The sequence below is a fragment of the Anarrhichthys ocellatus genome, unplaced genomic scaffold (genome assembly GCF_004355925.1).
Source record: "Anarrhichthys ocellatus isolate YVR2014 unplaced genomic scaffold, GSC_Weel_1.0 scaffold21, whole genome shotgun sequence".
Taxonomy (NCBI): Eukaryota; Metazoa; Chordata; class Actinopteri; order Perciformes; family Anarhichadidae; genus Anarrhichthys; species Anarrhichthys ocellatus.
Genome location: NW_022280051.1, coordinates 6,354,515 through 6,376,244, shown reverse-complemented (window position 1 = coordinate 6,376,244; position 21,730 = coordinate 6,354,515). Strand labels below are relative to the sequence as shown.

Genomic DNA, 21,730 nt, shown 5'->3' with positions numbered 1-21,730 from the left:
TGTAGTTATTTTAACCCAAACCACCATCTGTTCCTTCATCTAACCAAGTATTTGTGTTCCCTAAACCCAGGCGGCACCCTCCGGTTCTGCCAAGTGAAGCCAATCCAGAAACAACTGAATTAGTCCAGTAAGTCACTCGGGAAATCAAGAGGCGCCAGTTCCTCCTCAGAGCCGAACGTTATTCTAACTTTTGACAATCAAGGCACGAAAAAGATGAATAAAGATAAAGATAAGATAAATGCACAAACACAGAATATTACAGATTGCTATTCTCTTCTTCCTTTTCTCAGTTATTTCAAACATTTCTTCTCCATCTCCTTCCCCCCCTCCTCTCCTCTCCTTGTTATCTCTCCACTCGTCCATGACATCTCTCGCTGCATTGTGTCGCTCCGTCTGTCGCCCTTGGATGATGGATAGGGTGATGGACGCTCGGTTGCCACAATAATTTGATGGATGGTTTAGCAACTGATAAGAGCGCCGCGAGAGCACAAGCACCACAGTGACACACTCTCCACCCGGCGTATGCGGGCCCTTGACATTGAGATCACCAGACCTCAGACAGTCGCCGCTCCCTCCATAACAAACACTGCTGACCCGTGACTGCAGCGCCGCACATCTGTCCAATCGGATCAACCCTTTTGCCGGCGACACCGCTCTGATGAAGAGAGACGGGCCGAGGGTAACGGTCTTCTCCGTCAATGTCGACAAGACAGAAGAGATGATTGTTGACTTCAAGAGGAGCGGAGCGTGAACAGACGACCAGCAGAGACACCTCGTCTTTAAAGAGACAAAGTCCCGCCCCCGCTGTTAAGTCTCCTATCTGCTCTTTACATACGTGCCGTGTGATGCATCTTATTAAAGCCCAATGTGAAGAGTGGCTCACGTGGATTTAGAAAAGTGAATATTTTAAGAAACTCTGCTGTTGAAGTATCAACTCTGACAACCGGAACATGCAACGAGACATTTAGCAGTTGTGATTCAATGTTTAAAGTCTGCTAACTCTTCTAAATGACACGACACTTCTTTTGCCAACATGTGCATGAATATTCTAGTTGACATCTTCAGTAAAAAGGTCCATTTAACACCTAATCCTTGTGTGAATATCCAGAGAAAGTCTCAGTTTCTTAGCATGTTCACGTTGTTCAAAACCAGGATTTTGTTCATTTGTACAAACAACAATCTAGATAACCAGATATCAAAATATTATCGGTCGATATTCAGTGAAAATATGCGATCAGGACGTCGTTAATGCTTTCTACTCAGACACCAGTGTGTCACTGGTTTCTCCTGAGGAGGTAAAAACAATATTTGAGAAGAAAAAAGCCAAAAGGAGGCTAGAAAAATACATCCGTGAGCAGCAGAAATATGTTCTTCTTCCATTCGCCTGCTTGCTGCTGCGATGTATCAGCATGGAGGATGAATCAAAGGGTCGTATTTAGCTTGAGGAGGTTTTGATTCAGAGGTTAAATGTTTGAAGACCAGAAATGAAATCAGCCTTTGTGCCTTCTGGTGACTTCCATCTGTTATATAAGCACACAGACGTCCCCGGTACATCCAGGAGCTTTATGTTCATGCACTCGTCTCAGAATCCTAACAGCAGGACGTCTTTGTCCAAATATTTACACAAATTTTTGATGGATAAATATTTGGAAACGGCATCAAATTTATCGAGCGACAGCAGCTGCAGCCTCTTAAAGCTCAAACAATAACAATCAAACACACAATAAAGGAATTATGTTTCCCACGTTTTAGTGAAGGTGCGTTTGTGAAGCAGTGAACATACGACTAGAATGATAAAACCTGAATTATTCTGCACCAGCTGTGAGAGAGTCTCTAAACTGATGTTTCGATGTAGTTTTCCTCATTTACTTCATTTCATCAAGACTTCTCAGGTTTTTGATTCTTGGTTCAGATGAACAATAGTTTATTCATGAACTAAAGGAAACACCAGGTGAGCAACTGATGCAGAAATCACCACTTTGTGGGTAAAGTATTCATTTAAACGTTAAAATAAAGGCTGTCGCATGGAAATTTAATGTTACAGTGACCTTCATCATTTTAAACAGTTTATTATCACTACGGGACATTAATGTGACCTTTACTATCATTATAGGATGTTAATGTGACATTTAATATAATTAAAGAAAACTCGACTTAAACAGGCAGGAAAGCAAACAATAAAAAACTTCAATAAAAGAATGTAAAACAATTATCATTAAAGAACTTTTAACAAGAAACTTTTGTTCGACATTAACAATAATTCATGTGACATTTTTCAAACTTGTATAATGTTAGAATCCACAGCTTGATTTAAGTAAACTAATAATCATTCAATCACTGTTTACTGGAGCTTCCACGAGATGGAACTAGTGTGGCAAAGGGATGTCTGATGACCAACAGGAGACAGACGACAACTAGATTAAACTCTCCAAGCTGTCTGCCTGCTTAGCAGGTACTAAGCAATGTGTTGTGTACTGGTAGGTCTGTTAGCTTAAAGGTAGTGTGTGAGGAGTCAGCGGTATAAAACAGGTAATAAAAGGCGTTTTGTTTGAGGAAAACGTGAGTCACCACAACCACCAGAGGTCCGTGAGCAGGCAGCCGTAACTGTAATGCAGTTTGCTGCAGCAGAATGAGACTGGCCGCGGACGGACACAGAGGTGCACACTCACTCACTCATTCACGGACGCACACACACACACATGACCGATCGCATAATCCTCAACGTATCCTCATAAAACAGTTTGAACATTTTTTGTTTTTTGTGCATTTTCTGAACTTCCGTCTTCAAAGGAACCAACTCAGTGAGGTTTAGGCAACAAAACGACCCACTTAGGTCCAGGAAAAGATTGAAGTTTGGGTAAAATGACTAAAGAAGCAGCGTCACTGAAGTACAGACGTTACGTGAGAAATAAACCTACGTTGACTTCTCGTTTCTCGAACAAAAAGCGGTAAATTACAGCGTATTCATTTTTATCGGTACAGCTCCGAACGTCATGATGAGCCGGTGCTTGCATGTCTTTGTGTTGCTGCAGAGAGGCTTTCTTCTATTGTGTCTTGTTGAATGCAGACGTGTTGTACACAGAAACCTGTTGACGTTCACACTCACAGCGGTCGATTAGCTGGCAGGTAAACAACAACAGTTTTCGCTTTACGACGCCGACAGTTGGTGGAATTACGAGAGATGAAGGAATAACAAGCTAAATGGCTGCAAGATGGAGGTTTTATAGATCCAGCAGCGTCTCAGTGGGTCATCACACACTGTTTGTTTGTTTGTAGTCTGTCAGACTTTAATCCTCCCTGAAGGAAGAGCGGCTCATTACAGGAACAGAGATTCTTACAGAGACACATTATGCCGACAGAACAACAGAAAGACAAACGACTGGTTCTGAATGAGCTGGAGAAAAGAAAGACGAGGCTTTGAAAGACGGGACAAGAAGAAGGATTAAAGTTGACGGTGAAGCCCGGAGGGTTCCTGGACGAACTGGAGATCCGTTTGTGCTCAGATCATCTGAATGATGGATGAGTCCTTGTGTCCTGTTTAAAGTGTTAATACCTTCAGTCCAAGGATGCAAAAATCGTTCCTACAGCCCGGTGTAAATATGAGAGAGGGCTGATTCTATCACTGGATATCAGACACGGTCTGTATTTATCGTATGTACGTAAACGTCTGCATGTAAAACATTTTGAGATTAATTTCATAAACTAAAAGTCCGCGTGATTAGACAATCAAGAATAATACCTACGAAAAGCTGAAAACAGACCGCCCAGAGCACCATAAACCACCTGCTGACACCTTACCAACCACAGCCTAACATTGCAGACACCAACACCACTCCACCAACTATCGGCTGCATAATAACCGTCTACCAACGCCTTAGAAACCCGCCTAGAAACCACCAAGCAGCAACCTCTCAACATACCCAAGCTAGAGCTGGCAGACTAGTCGCATTATATTTTCAGCTTCGGTGAGTAATGTTGTGAATTCACATCAGACTTTATGTTTCAAACCAAGACCGAGATCTTCACCAAGTGCTGCCAGTAAACACAACCACAGAAAAAGCTTAATAATGGTGAAGTCGCTACGCAATTTCTGTGTCTTTGCTGAAAATGTACGCGTCTTAGTGGTAATTTTACGTATCTTTGTCGTCATTTTGTATCTCTTTGTGGTTGTTTTGAGTTACTTTGTGCTCATTCTGTGTCTTTGTATTTGTGGTTTGTCTCTTTGTAGTTGTTTCATGTTTAACTTTGGTCATTTCGAGTCTCTTCCTGGTTGGGACGTGTCTTAGCGGTCTTTTGCTGGTGAACACCAGGAGGGCCCCGACACTACGGTCCTGTGGCCCCCAACACTACGGTCCTGTGGCCCCCGAGTGATCCGTGCCTGTTTGCTGATGTGTTCAGTACAAACAGTTTGAGTGAAGTGGCAGATGCGTCAGCATGATGTTTACTTCAAAGCGCGTAATGTATATAAATGTAATATCTAACATGCAGCAGCAATCGTAGCTACATATTTAATACGGTGATTTAAATGTAGAGCGGTTGAAACCATTTGGAAATTAATTATCAAGTTGTGGCAAAGTAAAGTTTGCCTGACATTATGTGGTGAAATGTTACTAAAATGGAAATGAACAAATGTTGAGTCAAAAAGGAAACGCTTTGTGTCACGTTAGACATAAAGTAGCATCCAGACATTGACTGAGGCACGGAGCATGTCATCACGAGCACTGCAGTTATTTAGTTATCTGCTGCCTTCTATATTACAGGATTTACATGTCGAGGTTATATCCGAGTGTACAGGCGCTGCACACTCGCAAGTTGCATCATTCATGCAGAGACTAAACTCCTTCATGCCGACTGATGCTCTGATTTTCTTTCCGCTGTTCTGAGGAGGCAGGACGGATGAATGTGTCTGTCAGATGAAGATGTTTGAGGCTTTTCTTCGGTCCTATAAAGCGGTTTCTTTCAGAGGTTGTTGGAGGAGGAGGATGGAGGGATGGGAGGATTAATGTTTCTGTCAGAGGAAGCTGCTCTGCAAACAGACAGCAGTGTCTCCTCTGCCTTCAGGCTCATACAAGGATTTTAATATGAAAGCGATGCTGGAAAAGAGAGAGCATCCAGCTCCTGTTTGTTAATAAGAACATGTGCTGCTTCCTGGATCCTTCTCGTGCTCGGCACACTTCTCTCCCGTCTGTATTTGGAGTCGGATGCTGTTTTTAAAACAGCAGGACGACGCCACTGATCTCTAATCTGTCCTTTCACGGTGTTGTGGCCAATGAGTGAGCAGCTGTCCAGCAGCATCGCGTGCATCTGTTGATTAATGGAAGTAGAGTCCGTTCGCTTAACATTCACGAGTGGAAGATCTCGAGTATTTCATCTTCATGACTTGTGATTTATTCGGTGCGTTGGCGTCTCCACAGCTGCAGCAGAACATGCACACCGTCAATGCAATCACTTCATCTTCTTCTGTTAAATGTTGGCTCTTCAATCATAGACGTTCAAGCAGACAAACCTCTCACACACAGAATGAATTCATGTTCTCTTGCTGTTAGATTTATTTGAATTCATTCATTTGCAGATTTCATCAGTTAGGTTGGTTCTCGTGCGGACGGTTGAGCAACATTACAATAAACACATGTCACGGGTTTAAATGTACATTCTACGGGTTAGTTATTAATAATAAGCAACAATCAGATGATTAATTATTATCAATTTCATTGCGTCTTCATGGTGAAATAAGAATTAACTAAAGTTGAATTAACCAAGACTGTGCCATGTATCAGTGATGGTAACTATAAGTATTACCACACACTTCTCTGATAGAGTCCATGTGGATTCATGTTAGTGCAACAGTAACGTTGAATCAGCAGTAATGGTGGACAGCAGCAGAGAGGATGAACAGCGTTGCTTCAGCCATTAACTGAATCAGTCGGCAGTAATGTAATGATGTAGGAAGCTCCTTCTGGATCATCTGGAATATAGGAGTGTTTGGAAGCGGCTTAATCTCTCTAAGTAATATCGTTCAGAGCTGGAAGTGTGTGAATTACCAAGTAATTCACTAATCTCTCATATCTTGGAAACATCAGCTGTAAGTGGTTTCTGGTGGGCGGTGGAAGCCCCTCCCCCACCGTCCTGGAGAATCCATGAATCCATTATCTGTGCCGGCTTATCGTGAGCTGGATCGCAGGCGGCTGGAGGCCCGAATGCAGAGGACATCCCACAGATCTGACCCTTATTCTGCGTAGATCTTTCATGTAGCGCTCTCTTCTAGTGTCTCCTGCCAGCTATTAACATCGTCCAATCATAGACCTGGGAAATCTGCTTCATTAAAAATGCCAAAATACAAGAATAAAAAGAGCCGATAAAGAAAAAACAAGATGGCGACGGCCATTATCCAAGATGGCGGCGGCGAAAAAGCCGAACTTGAGGCTTCAAAACATCATTCCACAAACCAATGAGTGACGTCACGATGGCTACGTCCACTTCTCATACAGTCTGTGAACAAACAAGACAACAAGACAACAGGGCCGCTGGACACTGAAAACATGTTTCTAAAGGTCCTCGTGCTCTTTAAAGGGAGTCTAACACCTGAAGAAGAACCACAAGTAGAGACTTCTTTGTCCTCAGACTGCTTGTCGTACGGAGATCATGTTAACTCTCCATCACGAGGCATGTGCATCATCGTTAATGTTCTTTGGTGCCGATAACGCCGCGTTGAACTGAATCGGTGTCGCTGTCTGGTTTAAAAAGATCTGATCTCAGTGTGGAACCGTTCTCTACCTTTATTTACCTGATCAATGAGGAAGAATGGAAGACGTTCTTTGTGCTGATTGAAAATGGAAAGATTAATGTATTCATTATAAAGACTAAAACTCATATGCATGACTGATATCCACACACACACACACACACACACACACACACACACACACACACACACAGGTGATGGTTATAAATGACCCAGATATGATTCGCCATTAAAACAGCATTTCACTAAAATTATGTTTCAGTAACAAGGAGGCACAAGCGTGTGTGTGTGTGAGCTGTCCTTGACTTTCTGGCAGAAGAGATGGATGAGTTGTAATTACACTGATAGAAAAATGATCGGAGGAGGCGAAGAGGAGGAGGAGGAGGAGGAGGAGGAACAAGGTTGTGCATGTTTGTCCTTGTACGGCAGCGTTGGACGCGTGTTTGTGCATATTTCTGTTCTTTAAATGTTACGGTTGTTAAAGGGACGATGGGACATCAGCTGAATCCAGCAGTGGAAGGTTTTTAACATCAGAATGATAACCGAGGAGATGATAAACAGTGAGAGCAGCCTTACTCACACATCTCAGGTGGAGCTGATTATTAGCTTCATATATTAATAATTAATCTGCTTTCAGAGAGAGCTCACGAGGTGAAGAGGAACGGATCATGTGGGTGTAATAAAAACAACTGGAAGTGATTTACCGTGGTTGGCTCTGCACCAGCATCACTATTACAGTCCTTTAGACACTAAGTGCCCAGTCGTCACTTTCTAGTCATAGATCACTCTTGTTTTTGAATCATAACTCAGTGGAACCGGAACACACAGACCAGCTACACCTCATTTCATATTCAGTGCGACTCTCATAGGACATCTTTACCTCCAACGTCTGCAGCTAATCCACGTCCCTGCAGCTACTGACAGACCACGAGCAAGATGCTGCTTGTGACTCACAATAAACATGCGTTTAGCTTTTATTCAGTCATGCAGTGATATTCATCTGTTCTTACATGAGCACACTGCATACAGGAGCTGCTCACAGATAATTCTGCATGCTGATATGTAAACAAATACAGGCTAAAACGAAGCAGGGTCCTCAGCTGACTCAATCTATGGCAATGAAGATATTAGTGAAGTCACGTGTTTGTTTTTACATCTCTGGATCCGGGACATGGTCCTCTATTCATATAAAGATATTTGCCCCGTTTAGAAAACACGGGGACAGTTTTCTTAATTTTGGCTGAAGTGTCACAGTTAACAGAACCTGACCACAGCGTCCTCATGTGATCACATCTAGGAGGAAGTAATGAAACCATGTCGACCTCGGTACAGAAGCAGAAGTTAATTATCTCTATTCTCAAGACAGCAAACTGTTATCTTGAGTTCACATCTTAATTACTGTGTTATCCTGAGAAAACACATCCTGCTCTCTGACTCCATCACATCATCCGACGTTTTGAGTCACTCGTTATCTAGAGATGGAGAATGATTTTCTCTTGTGGTATTTTGAGCCAGTTGTGCTGATCATAAAATCATTTCATTAGGATATTATCTGGAAATAAATCATTGTTTTCATGCGATAACGACTTGAATGTGTCATTTTATCAAGATGACGAGTTCTCGAGTCCTCCATGACTATAAACTCTGAAGGTTTTCTGCCTTTATTTGAACTTGGAGCTGCCAGATTTATCCGATTACGTTGAGTTAATAATAATAATAATAATAATAATAATAATAATAATAATAACAACAGAAGAGGGGAATTGCTTTTTCTGAATTCCCACAACTAAACACCACAAGCCAAAAGAACGTTTTCTCTTTGTGTTGAATCAAAGAATAAGATTAAAAAAGGATGAACATTGTATAATCGATGTTTTAATGGGCGATGCCACCGATACCAAATCAATAAAACCAATACCAGAGAAAATATTCAGTCCAAGTCTCAGTTTCCCCAGTTAGTGAAGACAAGAAGAGACAGATGTGTAGATCAGTACCGACTGCTTTGTGATGACAACTCATATGGAAATGATTCATAATCTACTTGTCTATGCAGGAATCCGTGTTGAGGGTCAATTAGAGAAGTCGATGCAGAGCTGGAGGGTATTTTTTCTATCTGCACGTGTAACGTTGGCCAGAACGAGGCGAAGCACATCCAGAACCAATGAGTGGTTCTACAAAACTCCGGTTCTGAGAAGTGAAGCCAAAGCTTCATGTGTTAAAGCTGCATTCTCTCTAGTGTCCAGCAGGGGGCGACTCCTCTGGTTGTATAGAAGTCTATGAGAAAATGACTCTACTTCTCTCTTGATTTATTACCTCAGTAAACATTGTAAACATGAGTTTATGGTCTCAATCTCTAGTTTCAAGTCTTCTTGTGGACCGTCAAAAACCAAGATGGTGACGGACAAAATGCCGAACTCAAGGAGTTAAAACTGTAGTTGTCAACCCGGTCAGTGGGTGACGTCTCGGTAACTTCCTCCACTTCTTAAATACAGTCTGTGTACAGAACAGATATGAGATTCTGGACCTGGAGGATTTCCCAACGCTGCAGAGGGATAACCTGTCCTCTTCTCCGCCTCTCTATCAGAGGATCTACCAGAGTTCTTGGGATTAAACACTACTGATAATTCAAATTCCACAGACAGAGGTAGTAACCATCACTAGACGTAGACATTTAAAACGTCTCACTTCTTGGTCCTGACCTCTTTCCTCTGATTATCTTCGATATCAAGCTATCACAACTTCGTTATGTCAAATATTGATGACATGAAACACAGCTTAGAGGTGATCAGGGCAGTTAAAGGTGCAAGATCCGGGATTGCCAGCATTTCGATTGCCACCCGACAGCTCTCAACATGGCGACGGCGGCTTGCAGCTAACAGCGCAAAACTACAGCAACAGAGCTAACAGAGTTAGCCTGAGGGCGAACCAGAGGGTGGATGCTACGCAACAACGCAGTTGGTCAGGACAATGTTATCAGGTGTAACCCGCCGTACGAGAGCAGAGTCATCAACACACACATTACTCCACTTCATCTTTACTTCGACAATAGCTGTTTGCTGCTTCATTGATGCTCTGAATGTTTGATACAGCTCTCCCAAATGTGTCCTCATGTTGAGATAACGAGCTCCTGTAATTCATTATCCACACAGCTTTCATCACAGGGTTTGTTGTTCTACTCTCAGCCCCGAGACCAACAGGAGACCCAGAAGAAGAAAAGAAGAAGGTCCACAGAGAATCCACAACATTTGGTTTTGTGAACATACTGAGATCATTAAGTCAAGATCACAGGGTTCTGAAGAAGCAGAGACGAGCAAATAAATGTCTGATGTGAGGAAAAGCAGATAATTAAGTCTTGATGCTGAGATTAGAGTTAGAAAAACACCTTTAATGCTTGTTGTCTTATCGTTTTTCAATATGTTTCAGATGCATTCATTATGTTCTTCCCTCTTTGTTGTGCTGTTATTACCGTTTTCATCTGTTGTTGAAATATTCTGCACAAAATGTTCAGAGAGGCAGATACTGTGTGTGAAAGTCGTAGTGTGTGTGTGTGTGTGTGTGTGTGTTGAGACTGACCGTCACGCCGTCGTCGGTCTGCGTCTCTCTGTAGGTGAAGTTGCAGACGGCCCAGGCCAGGTAGTAGGTGGACATGCGCGGCGTGCGGGCGAAGCGGTTGGTCACCCAGCCGTCCTCGTCCGACAGCGAGCTGCTCTCCACGGGCATGTTGGCGAGCGAGGTGTACTGCGCGTCGTGGCGGAGGGTCAGGGAGAACGTGGCCTTGTAGACGGGCTCGTCGAAGCACGGGAAGGCCTTCCGGGCGTGGATCGGACTGAACTGGGTCACCGCCAGGTAACTGGGAGAGAAACAAAGGAACCGTGCTATTGTCAAATGAGGGGAGAGATGAGACTTTCAGATGAGCTTCACATGGTTCAAAGAATGACAATAAACCTGATATTACTGCGTCAGAATAAAGGGTGTTTAACAAAATAAGAGACATTTTATTGTGAAGAATTTAGAGGAAAATGTGTTCACCACCAAACTGGCGTACTTATGTTAGCAGCTATTCTCCAATAAAACAAGTCTACTGATACTGCAGGGAGGAACAGTAAGCAGCGAGAATAACCGGGACTTTTATTGTGAAAAATGTACAGGAAATGAATTGTGTTTGTGCCGATTAGAGGTGCTTTCTTAGTAGATATTCTTCAATAAAACAAGTCAAGCAATACTGCCGGAAATAAAGCAGAAATAAAGCACCGCCTGATACAAGCTGTTAAAGGGAGACAGTGAGTCTCACATTACATCATTATATTGACGAACCACGATGTGCTCCACATTTGGCCGTGCATCCTAATGATGTCAATGAAACAGCAGAGTCGCTGTTGCATTCAATGACCCGCGAGGTGACCCATAATTCATCCATCACATCGTCACGTGTGTCTTTAAATGGTCTGCTCTCCTCCGGTTGAAGCTTCAACACACAAACTTCTGGAATAAATCCACACGGAACGTGTGATGCCGGATTTTAATGTCAGTCTTTGAACCTCTCAGAGGTATCAAAGAAGAAATGGAAAAGGTGGAATCAGAGTTCGGAGGGTTAAAGATAATCCTCCAGAGTCGGCTGTCAACACAAGTTTTTACATTTTGACTTCCTCAGACGTTCTTGTTCGAGCTTCCTCAGAGAGAGATAATCCAAAATAACAGGAGAACGTTTTCTGTTTCCTCCTGATTTCTTTAAGCCGAGCTGAACGTTTTCATATCGGAGCTTTGTCACGTCCGTCTGTCAGTCACCTGACAGACAGGAAGGAAATTAAAACGCCAGGAAATAATCCCTCTGGAAACTTTTCTCCAGGTGTTTGTGGAGGAAGAGATGAAAAGGAACAAGAGTGGGAGGAGGAAGAGGAGGACAGGAGAAAGTAGAGGTGGAGGAAGAGGAGATGAGGAGGAAAAGGTGAAAATATCAGAAGCCGCCGTGGGACTAAATATTCAAAACAGAGGAGGGATACTGGAGGAGAACGATAGGGAGGAAGAATAGAGGTAGAGGAGAAGAAAGGATGAGGGGGAAAGAGAAACGTGAGGAAGACGAAGGGGTGGAGGAGGAGGATGAAAAGGAAGAGGAAGATGAGAGAAGATCCGAGGAGAAAGAAAGAGAGGAGAAGAAGGAGATAAAAAAAAGAGGAGGGGAAGCTGAGGAAGAGTAGAAGAGAAGATGAGAGTGAGGAAGAAAGACTGGGAGAGAGTTGAAGGGGAAGAGGAGGATGTGAGGAAGAGGAGGGGAGGAGAGAGGAGGAGGAAAGGTGGACATAAGAGAAAATGAAAGGTGTTGAGAGATGATGAATGAAAAAGAGAGCTGGAGGAGGAGAGGAAGAAGAAGAGCAAAATACGAGGAGAAAGTGAGTTGGCAGAGAAAAGCAGGGAGAAGAGGAAGAGGAGTGAAGGAAGATGGGGAGAAGGAGGAATTAGAGGAGGATTATAAAAAAGTGAGAGGAAAAAAAGAGGGATAAGATAAGAACAATGTGGAGGAAAGGAGAGAAAAGGAGGAGAATCAGGAAAGAAGAGGGGGAAGGCAGAAATAAAAAAGAGGAGAGAGAGGAGGAAAATAAAGAAAAGAAAGGGGGAGAAGAAGGAGAAGATGAGGAAGAAGAAGGAGGGGAGAAATATGAGATGAGAAGGAGGAGAGGAAGGAGGAGAGGAAGGAAATGAGTGGAGAACAGAGGCAGTGAGAAGAAGAAATAAACTGAAACAAGGAGTGGAGAGATGATGATAGAGGGAGAGAGGAGGGAGGAGAGAGGAGGTGAAAGACGAAGGGAGAAACAGAATAACAAACAGAGGGCGAGCGAGCTGGACAGAAAGAGAGAGAGAGAGAGAATAATGGAGAAGCCTGAGAGGGACGAGATAAAGAGAGAATCTGTAACACACACACACACATTCATTCGGCATCGCCACACTTCGAAAATGGCATCATTTCCTGCTGTGATGTTTGATATCATCTCTGCGTGAAGACACCACAGAAGAAGAGTGCAGGCACGTGAATGATACAACGGACACACACACACACACACACACACACACACCTGACTCAACAGTTTCCACTTCAGTAAAATCTCTGAATCTAAATGAGATTGTTGTGTGTGTGCGTATTCCGTGTGTATTAGAAGTGTATTTCCGTTCTATATCTATCACACACACATTTTGGACACCGATCTCTTTAAGCACGTTTCAAATTACAATTCCCCGCTTTCACATTGAAAAGCCTGCAGAGTGTGCATGTGTGTGTGTGTGTGTGTGTGTTGCTGCAGCTATAGTTTTACACAGGAAGCCGGTGAAGAGGCTGATTCATCAAGTTTAGTGTAAAATATAAGATAACATATGCGACTGATGGAGGAGGAGGAGGAGGGACGTAGGGTGAGGATGTAGGATACAAGAGAAGTGTGACTCATCCCTTTCCAAGCTTATCGGAGAACTACGATGGCCTTCAGGTGACATAAGAACTTCTCTGGAGCCAGTGTTTGGTTTGTCCATTCTGGGCTACTGTAGAAACGTGGCGGACTCCGCCTCCTTGTCTTTATGTAGATATGAAGGGCTCATTCTAAGCCAACGACAACACAACCAGTCTCACTTTCGGGTGATTAAACATTACAGTCATTCAGCAGACGCTTTTATAGTTCAGTTTCTATCACACCGAACAGCTACGGGAGCAATTTTTAGGGGTTAAGTGCCTTGCTCAAGGACACATCGACGTGTGACTAGTGGAGCCGGGGATTCCTCCTCCTCCTCCTCAGATTGACTTTATAAAGTTGACTACCGTGTTATATAGGTTACCCTCCTACACACACACGCCTCAGTATTGATCTGAAACTATCACAACGAGGGGAGTCGGGGGAGTGATGAAGAGGAAGACTCTCACCCCCCAAAAACCTTCTCTCTCATTAACTCTCCGGCGTTCTTTGTTCCTCGTTAGCTGCCTCGCTTCTCCTCGTTAACTGGAGCTCCTGTCCTTGTTAAAAAGGAAGCTTCTCTGAAGAACAACAGCCTCCGTCTAATGAAGGAGCTCCTCACAGCTCTGCTCGGGTTCCTTTTAGAAGTCTGGGTTTCAGGGATCTTCTAGAGCAACAGTAATTGCACGAGCTCAACGACAAACCGAAAGCAGAAGGTGTTGGTCGGGCGTACCGTGTGAGCGCCTCCACCTGCTTTTTTTGGTTCATATGTGCAGCAGTGCAAAGACAGATGGAGACTAATAAACACACTCTCAGCCAATCACATCGCTCTGAAAGAGAGCTGAGCCAATCACAGGGAAGCATGAGGGGAGCAGCTCTACACGCGAGTTCTACTGTGTCTTTGCTGTCGATAACAGACCGGTCTGGTGTGTGTGTGTGTGTGTGTGTGTGTGTGTGTGTGTGTGTGTGCGTGCGTGTGATGTCACGTGTCATGTGAGCAGCAGACCAGTGGAGTCGGAGACTGAAACGTTTCAGACTGGTTTCACTGGGAAACGACAGCAAACTCATCACGAGCATAAAGATCAAAACTGAGCCTGACCAGTGATACTTTAGGCTGTGTGTGTGTGTGTGTGTGTGTGTGTGTGTGTGTGCTAATTAATTCCCCCCCGTCCTCCCAGCATTTAAGTATTTAAGCCCAGTCTGAGGTTTATAGTAACTCCTGATATTAAACTAATCTCTAGTTTCCTGAATTAAATTATAATTTCTAAACGATCAGCTGTGATTTTGTACTATGCGTCTCTCCGCGCTGCTGCTTAGTCATCACATTAACATACCGTATTTATGGCTGAGATTGGCACCTCTGAAGGGTGTTAGTCATGTGTCTGGAATCTGACGTATTCATATGTATTCATCCCAGCAGCTTATTGCTAATACGAGTTCTGGCACGAGCCGAAAACAAGGTTAACACGGATGTTCTTGAAAAGCTTTTCTCTCCCGTAGAAAAGTGTGTTTAGAGCACAATGTGGAGCGTAACAGGTTTCATTCAGCCTCAGCTAACAGGTTGCTGTGTTGTCGTGGAGCTCTGCTGGAGTGGCACTATTGGTGCAGAGAGACGGCAAACTGCAAAGCTCAGGTCACACATCGTGCTCCTGACGGATTAATTCATCAACAGATAATTCAATCTAACGACTCGTGGTTGTACGTCTCCACTTCTTCATTTTATCCTTCCAGACATTTATGTGAAATTGTCATAATTATGGCCAAAAACAAACTTGAGTCCGGGTTTGAAGGCCTTCCCGAGACGCTCTGAGGCGTTAGAAGACGATGATGTAATGATACTAAAGGAAGACAATACAGAAATCAATGACGCAAGAAATCTGCATTAATACCAGTGAAGGAAACAGCGTCACACAGACGCACCGCTGTTTACTCAAACATCTGATGCCAACATTTAAATAAAAAACTATTTATATCGATGTTTTTATTCGTTACATTTTGTTTTATATGTTACGATGTTTCCTTAAACATAAAACAATGATCCCCGTCTCTTCCACTCACTTATTGATCAAACACTGGTAACAGATCGGCACTTAAAACTTAAAAAGATGTCGTCATCGGGACTGAAATAAAGTCTTTCCTCTGTGACCCTTTTTAAAAGTCGTTGGGTTTTAGTGTTGGTAAATTTGTAAGATTTGAAATCGCTGAATAACTTTTAAACACAACTTCCTAAACTCAAGACTTTTTGGAACAAAGGATTGTCTCAAGACAATGAAACAGAAGACGAAGTTATAGTGTCGTGTGCACAACCTCAACGCAAAACTAAATATTTATGAAATTTAGTTTCCGACTCTCATGATATAAAACAGAGAAATGAAGGTACAGTCCTTATATGGTCATGACTTCTGATTTAATCAATTAACCACAACTGTGTTTCTGCATTAAGCAGAGCGGAGGTGGATAAGATGTTCCCCACACACACACACACACACACACGTATACACTCACACACACACACACACACACACACACACACACACACACACACACACACAGATGGCGCTCCACACGGAGACAAAACTCATGCATGAAATAATAAATGTATCAGCACACAGTCTGTTTCCCATCAGCACCGAGGGGAAGAAATCTGATGTGGAAACAACTCTGCAGCAGAGGCTTATGGGAAATTCATAAGGAAGGGAATGAGTGGTTTGATAAGTGGAACACACACACACACACACACACCCAACTGTCTGCGGTGTGTTTGAGTTAATCAATGATGTCGTGGATGTGAAACTCTGACCTTTTCTAGTCAAACCACCTGCTGCTACAGCAAAAATGAGTGTATCCCTGTGTGTGTGTGTGTGTGTGTACCGTCTCTCTCTCTGCAGGGTGTAGGAGCTCCGGAAGAAGCCCAGCAGCTCGTCCTCGATGGTGGCGTCGAAGCTCACGTTGAGCCGGTAAACCCTCATGGGCTTCAGCTCGCGGTGCAGAACCACCACGTACATCTGATTGGCCGGGAAGGGGAAGTGGCGGTGGACGCGCATGGCTCCGCCCCCGGGCCTGTTGGCGGGGCGGCCGCCGGCACCGCCCTCCGCTGTGACGGACACCCGGTCCACCTGAAGGGAGGAAGAGGAAGAATGATGGACCGTGAGGTGATGTCTTTTAAATTGACTATAAAGTAACAACTTGTAGATCTAATTCAATCTAGTTCACATTTTCCTGTAGCAAACTCTGTAGGAAGAAGACACCTCCATTGTTAATCCTCCGGATCTGGATCTGTCCTAGTCTAGACTGAAGGATCCGAGTTTAATTTAAAGTTACTAAGAGGAACTTTCATCTTCTGGAAGTCCTGGTGGTCCCTGTGGACTAAAGTGGTAGTGTAGCACCAGACACCATCCCATTAAGAATAACTACATAATAGACCATCTTCTCTCTGATGGTCTCGTTTACTGATGGAGGTCTGATAGAGGATCAGGATCAAACTGAGACTGGTACATCCATTTGTCTGTGTGCCACTAAATCAGCCATTAAATCATCTCCTATATGCTCGTTTCCTGTTTGATGCTCTTAACCAGCGAAATTCCACCTTAAAATTGCCCATAAATGTTCTGTGTATCACAATACTTGTGTACAAATCAATACGCTGTTAAAAGAACCTTCGAACTGGTGAAGTGAAGAAGTAAAGTAATGAAAACCGGCGAGGAAACGGTCATTAAAACAGAAACGGAGAGCCGAGGTTTGAAGAAGAACCGGTGGAACAAAGCTCAGATGAGCAGCAGTCCATGATGGGAACATGCCCGGCCAACAGTGGGAACCATTAGGAGGATGCGAGTCTTTGTTGTCACACATCAGCGATCCTCGGCCAATCAGACGCTGAGCGTGTGCGTCCGAGTTAGTTCTTTGATGAATGAGGAGATCGATACGATCGGAGCGCCTGCTGACTCGGAGAGGAAAGGTTGAGGATTAAAACGCTGGTTGTTGAGGGTTTTTCTTCTTCTGGCGAGTCAGAGAACGCAGCGCCACGCTTCGCGATGCCTTCAAATGCTCCACTCAACCACAAAGCTCTGTGTGAAAGGTGTTTGTTGACATTGTTCTTGTTTGAATACTAAATCTTTATTTGTCTGTTTTTATCTAATCTGTGTGGTCGGTCATGCGCCACATTTTCCTCCACATATACTGACACCAATCGTTGCCTGAAGGAAATCAGCCTGAGACCGGATGATGCGTTTGTCTCAGCAGGACTAGTTCCCGTAAGAAAACCAGTATCATGGTTAGTTCATGAAATAATCACAAACAGGACTCAACCAGAAGACCATTGTTCAACACCGAGCTGTGGTTTTATGGAAGTGGTTGCCTCGACCAAACTGTTGGCGGTGTTGTTGCCTCGACCAAACTGTTGGCGGTGTTGTTGCCTCGACCAAACTGTTGGTGGTGTTGTTGCCTCGACCAAACTGTTGGTGGTGTTGTTGCCTCGACCAAACTGTTGGTGGTGTTGTTGCCTAAACCAAACTGTTGGTGGTTTTGTTGCCTAAACCAAACTGTTGGTGGTTTTGTTGCCTARACCAAACTGTTGGTGGTTTTGTTGCCTAGACCAAACTGTTGGTGGTTTTGTTGCCTAAACCAAACTGTTGGTGGTTTTGTTGCCTAAACCTAAGTGTAAGTAGTTATTTTAAGGCCAACCATGATGTTTTTCTTTAACCTTCGTAGGTGGTTGTGTTGCCTTAACCCTACTTTATTTTTTTGTAATTAATGTCGTGCCAAAGAAAAAAGTCATGCAGAGAGACAAGAAAATAACTTCTACTTTACTTTAGTTGAATGTTGAATACATTTGGTATTCGTGACATTTCTTTAACTCTGAGAACAAAGCGCTCCTTGCAGGAGTATTTCTTCTCCGCTCTTTCTCCCAGCAGGTTGTATTTTTATGCAGATGTTTTTTTGTCTCTCTTCTCGACATAAAGAAAAATGATCATGCACGAATACCTTGGTAGGAGACCCGCCTGGCACCCAACAACACCTCTTAATTCACAGTGTGCTCCCACGCCAACACAAAAAGGAGCTGCAGGGTTTTTAATTGGCCTCTGCCCAAATTAGACGGATTCATCCTCCTCTCACATTAGCCGAGATGACCGGCCTGAAAAATCACGTTGCTGGGGCGTTTCTCCGAGGCGTTCTCCCAACACGCGCTCGTCTCAAACAATTCGGCTGAAACAGCAACTTTGGCGGTTAATTAGCCTCGTTAGAGAAATCTCTGAGACTAAATCTGGAAATAAACAGTCTTTGTTAGACAGCGGGTTGTTGTTTTTCTCTCCCCAACACACTCGGAGCAGATCTCCGGATGCAAACATGGAGAGAATCGTCAGGAAAGTTGTCAAAGCGTTCACATCTACAGACTCGTCTTCATCAATCACTGTCATACGTGCTGCTGAAGAAGGTACAGAGATTATTAAAAATATTCACTTTTGGTTTCTTACTAAGAAGTTCTGGGGTTGGGAAGCGATATTAAAATTGACTGAACACGTTCATGCTCCCCAGGGGATGAACCTGTTGGAATCCAATGGCCCAAAATCTTCAAGCCCTATATAGAGAATTTAATTTCTTTATAACGATATATATCACGATTTAGCCTCGTCTTCTGGTGGTTCAGAAAGCAAATAGTCTAAATGAAACCATTGAGAGACGATGAATTATAATTAATGCACTATCCTCGAGAGGTAATTTAAAAGTTAAAACACTCCGAGAGCTCGGTCACACCAGCAAAACAGAACTCAAGAGTCGCTGTCGTGTAAAGCCGAACGTCGGCGAACCTTTGACTCGAGAACTCGTACGGATGTCACAGCGGCGACAGCATTGGAGCTTCGCATCCAATTAACCTCAAACTAAACTACGATCAACAACCGACGGCAGTACGAAACATGTGAGAAGTCGGCAAACTCCCAAACAACGATTTTGCAGAGATTGCCTTAATATATAAGGAATTTGCCATTTGTCGGAATGAAGCCGATATCGTGAGTCGTATCACAGATATCACTACGAAGATACCGATGTTCCTAAAGATAATTGGTGTTTACCAAGGATTTCTACAGATTTATGACAGGCCACCGTACCTCAAGGTGGTCGGTGTGCAGCACGATGAACCGGGTGGCGTTGACGCACTCCAGCTCGATGCTGACCTCTCCGGAGAAGGTGAAGTTGTCCATGTAGATGGCGAGCCGCAGGTCGTAGTGCCGCGGCCTCAGCGAGCCCGGCAGCCGGGAGTTCCTCCACGGCTGGACCGCCTCCTCGTCCCCCCTCTCCCCCGTCCTCTCCCCTCTGGTCCCGTTCAACTTCGTCGACCCCCTTGAGCCCGACTCCCCTGTCGCCCCGTCGCCATCTCGCCCGGCGCACTCCTCGAAGCGGACGCTGAGCACCACGGCCACCGCCGTGACGATGATGAGGGTGAGTATGGACAGGGCGAAGCCCAGCACCAGGCGTTTGTGCACCGTGATGTGGCGCTCGGTGGTTCGAGGCCGGACCACCACCGAATCCGCCCACTGGTCCGAGAGGCCCCGGCCATTGCGCATGGCGCCCGGGCTGCTGTCGTTTAGCCCCATTTAGCCGAAACGGCACAGAAAGTTCAAAGTTCAGGGTCAGAAACGAGTCCCGATGCAGAAAAACATGCGCAGGTCTGACTCCAGCTCGTTTACAGACGGTTCGATTTGTTGTGATCAATCTGTCCAACCTTCGATCTGTTCCCGCTGCAGTTATTCCTCTGAAAACCTGAACGCCGATGCCGGACCGCTGTTAACGTTCCTCCGCTGAGGCGGGAAATCAACACCGCGGCACGTTTCACATTTCAGGCAGCAAACGGACAAAACAGGAAGGACGAGGCGGTGGATGTGTGCTTTGGTTTTTGTGGTGAGGGGGGAAAAAAAATCCCCAAAAGAAAATCAATGCTGCATGTCTCGATTTCAAGTTGTCGAGGAAGAGGAGGAGGTTTGCTGTTGAGGATGTGGCTATACAGTGAGCGGACCATCCATAGGCTTTCACTGTAAACCACCACAGATAGAAGCGTCAGACTGGGAATTAAGTCTGGTTAAGACCCTTTCTGCTGGATTTGCTCACATTAAAATCACTTCTGGATGATGGAAATCCTCAGAAACAGTCACTCGATCCGCATCGAATCCAAGACGGAGATCCTAAACCGAAGCTTTAAACTAACACGGGAGATTCAAAGCAGCAGGTTATCGTCTCCTGGTTGTTATAAAGTTAATTTCTTGTGAGTTAAAAGCTCTTCCAGAGCTGCTGCTAAGCATAAATAAAGCCCTATTGGACTATTATGGGATTATTATCATGATACAGAGGGATATGAAAGTGCCTCACAGAACATTAAGGTCAGTATTAGGAGCCAGATGCATCTACGATTATTATCATTATTATGATTACAATTCAGTTTTGGACTCAGGATAAAATCCACGACTTTTCACATCTAAACCAGGTTAAATGTTCTTATGTTTATATTAAAAAAACATTAATATTTGTATTTTTTTCAGGAAATTGACTGAGTAAGTCTTGGCTCAGTTTTTTTAGTAATGTCTGAAAATCACCACATGCTAAAACATTATTTATTATCATATAATAAAGATTTTTTCCGAATAGTTTAAACTTGAGTATCTCTCCGTGTTTGATTTATCTCCAGAAAGATGTTTCATGAAAGGTGATAACTCTCACTGCGGTCCCGGTCCGTGTCTCTCCACCGCTCCCTCTCTTCAGGGGGGTTAAGTGGATACTTTACGGTCAGCATGTGGGGTTATTTCACCGTGGAGGAGACATAATTCACTCCGGTTCTCCACCGGGTCTAAACGATCCGTGGCTGATGCATGTTAAAAATAATGGCTGCAAAATGTGATTGATACTCTGGAATGTGATCGATCCGAGAAAACGAGAAAAAACGTTCCGAGACTCCTCCGGAAACTTCTGTTCCCTCGGATCCCCGGGACTGTCCGGGGATCCGTTACTCTAACGTTAAATAATCCGTTTAACACCTCAGATCAGTTTGAACACACACAAAATCCGTTTTGGAGTTTGTTGTCAAAGAAATCCGTTATTGACTCGTTCAACGTCAGATGCAAAGTGTAACCACCGGGAATACGGTAAAAAAAAAAGGTTCGTTAAAACACCGGAGATCAGTTTCAGTAAAGAGATCCTTGATAGCACCGTCAGTGATCCGGTAGATCTGCTACACAATAAATCCACCGGCTCCGTTTCCGTGAAGTCCAAAGTAGAAATAACCGTGTGAGGCGGATAATCCCGGGTTTACACCGGGCCCCTCCGGTTCTCCGTTATTACACCGGAATCTCTTCAACTTTTCAGCCCACGGAGAGCCGCTGCTCCCCTCTCCCTCTGCTCCCGGTGGTGATGACGGTGATGAAGAGGTTTGCATCCCTCCGTCCACCGAGGAGGAGGGTGAAGGTGAGGAAGAGTCTCGTGCCGCCCGTTCAGCAGCGAGTCCGCTCGCGGTGTGCGTTTGGTGTGTGCGCACGAGCTGCTCCAACCGAGAGGCACGCGCTGAGAGAGAGAG

The 21,730-nt window shown here is 44.3% G+C and overlaps 1 protein-coding gene across 3 annotated transcripts in view; it reads right to left on the bottom strand.

Annotated features, from left to right (window-relative positions):
* LOC116389840 (thyrotropin-releasing hormone-degrading ectoenzyme-like) overlaps positions 1 to 21,702 on the bottom strand; it is a 35,362-nt gene extending 13,660 nt beyond the window's left edge. For all 3 annotated transcript variants that reach the window (XR_004213126.1, XM_031858841.1, XM_031858840.1), the window contains exons 1-3: positions 19,278 to 21,702; positions 16,045 to 16,289; positions 10,316 to 10,592 (exon numbers count right to left, since the gene is read on the bottom strand). Coding sequence is in view for 2 of the 3 variants with exons in the window: in XM_031858841.1 (XP_031714701.1) it covers positions 10,316 to 10,592; positions 16,045 to 16,289; positions 19,278 to 19,763 (1,008 nt within the window). In the remaining variant the exon portion in view is untranslated. The remainder of the gene's footprint in view (positions 1 to 10,315; positions 10,593 to 16,044; positions 16,290 to 19,277) is intronic.
* Positions 21,703 to 21,730: the final 28 nt, after the last annotated feature.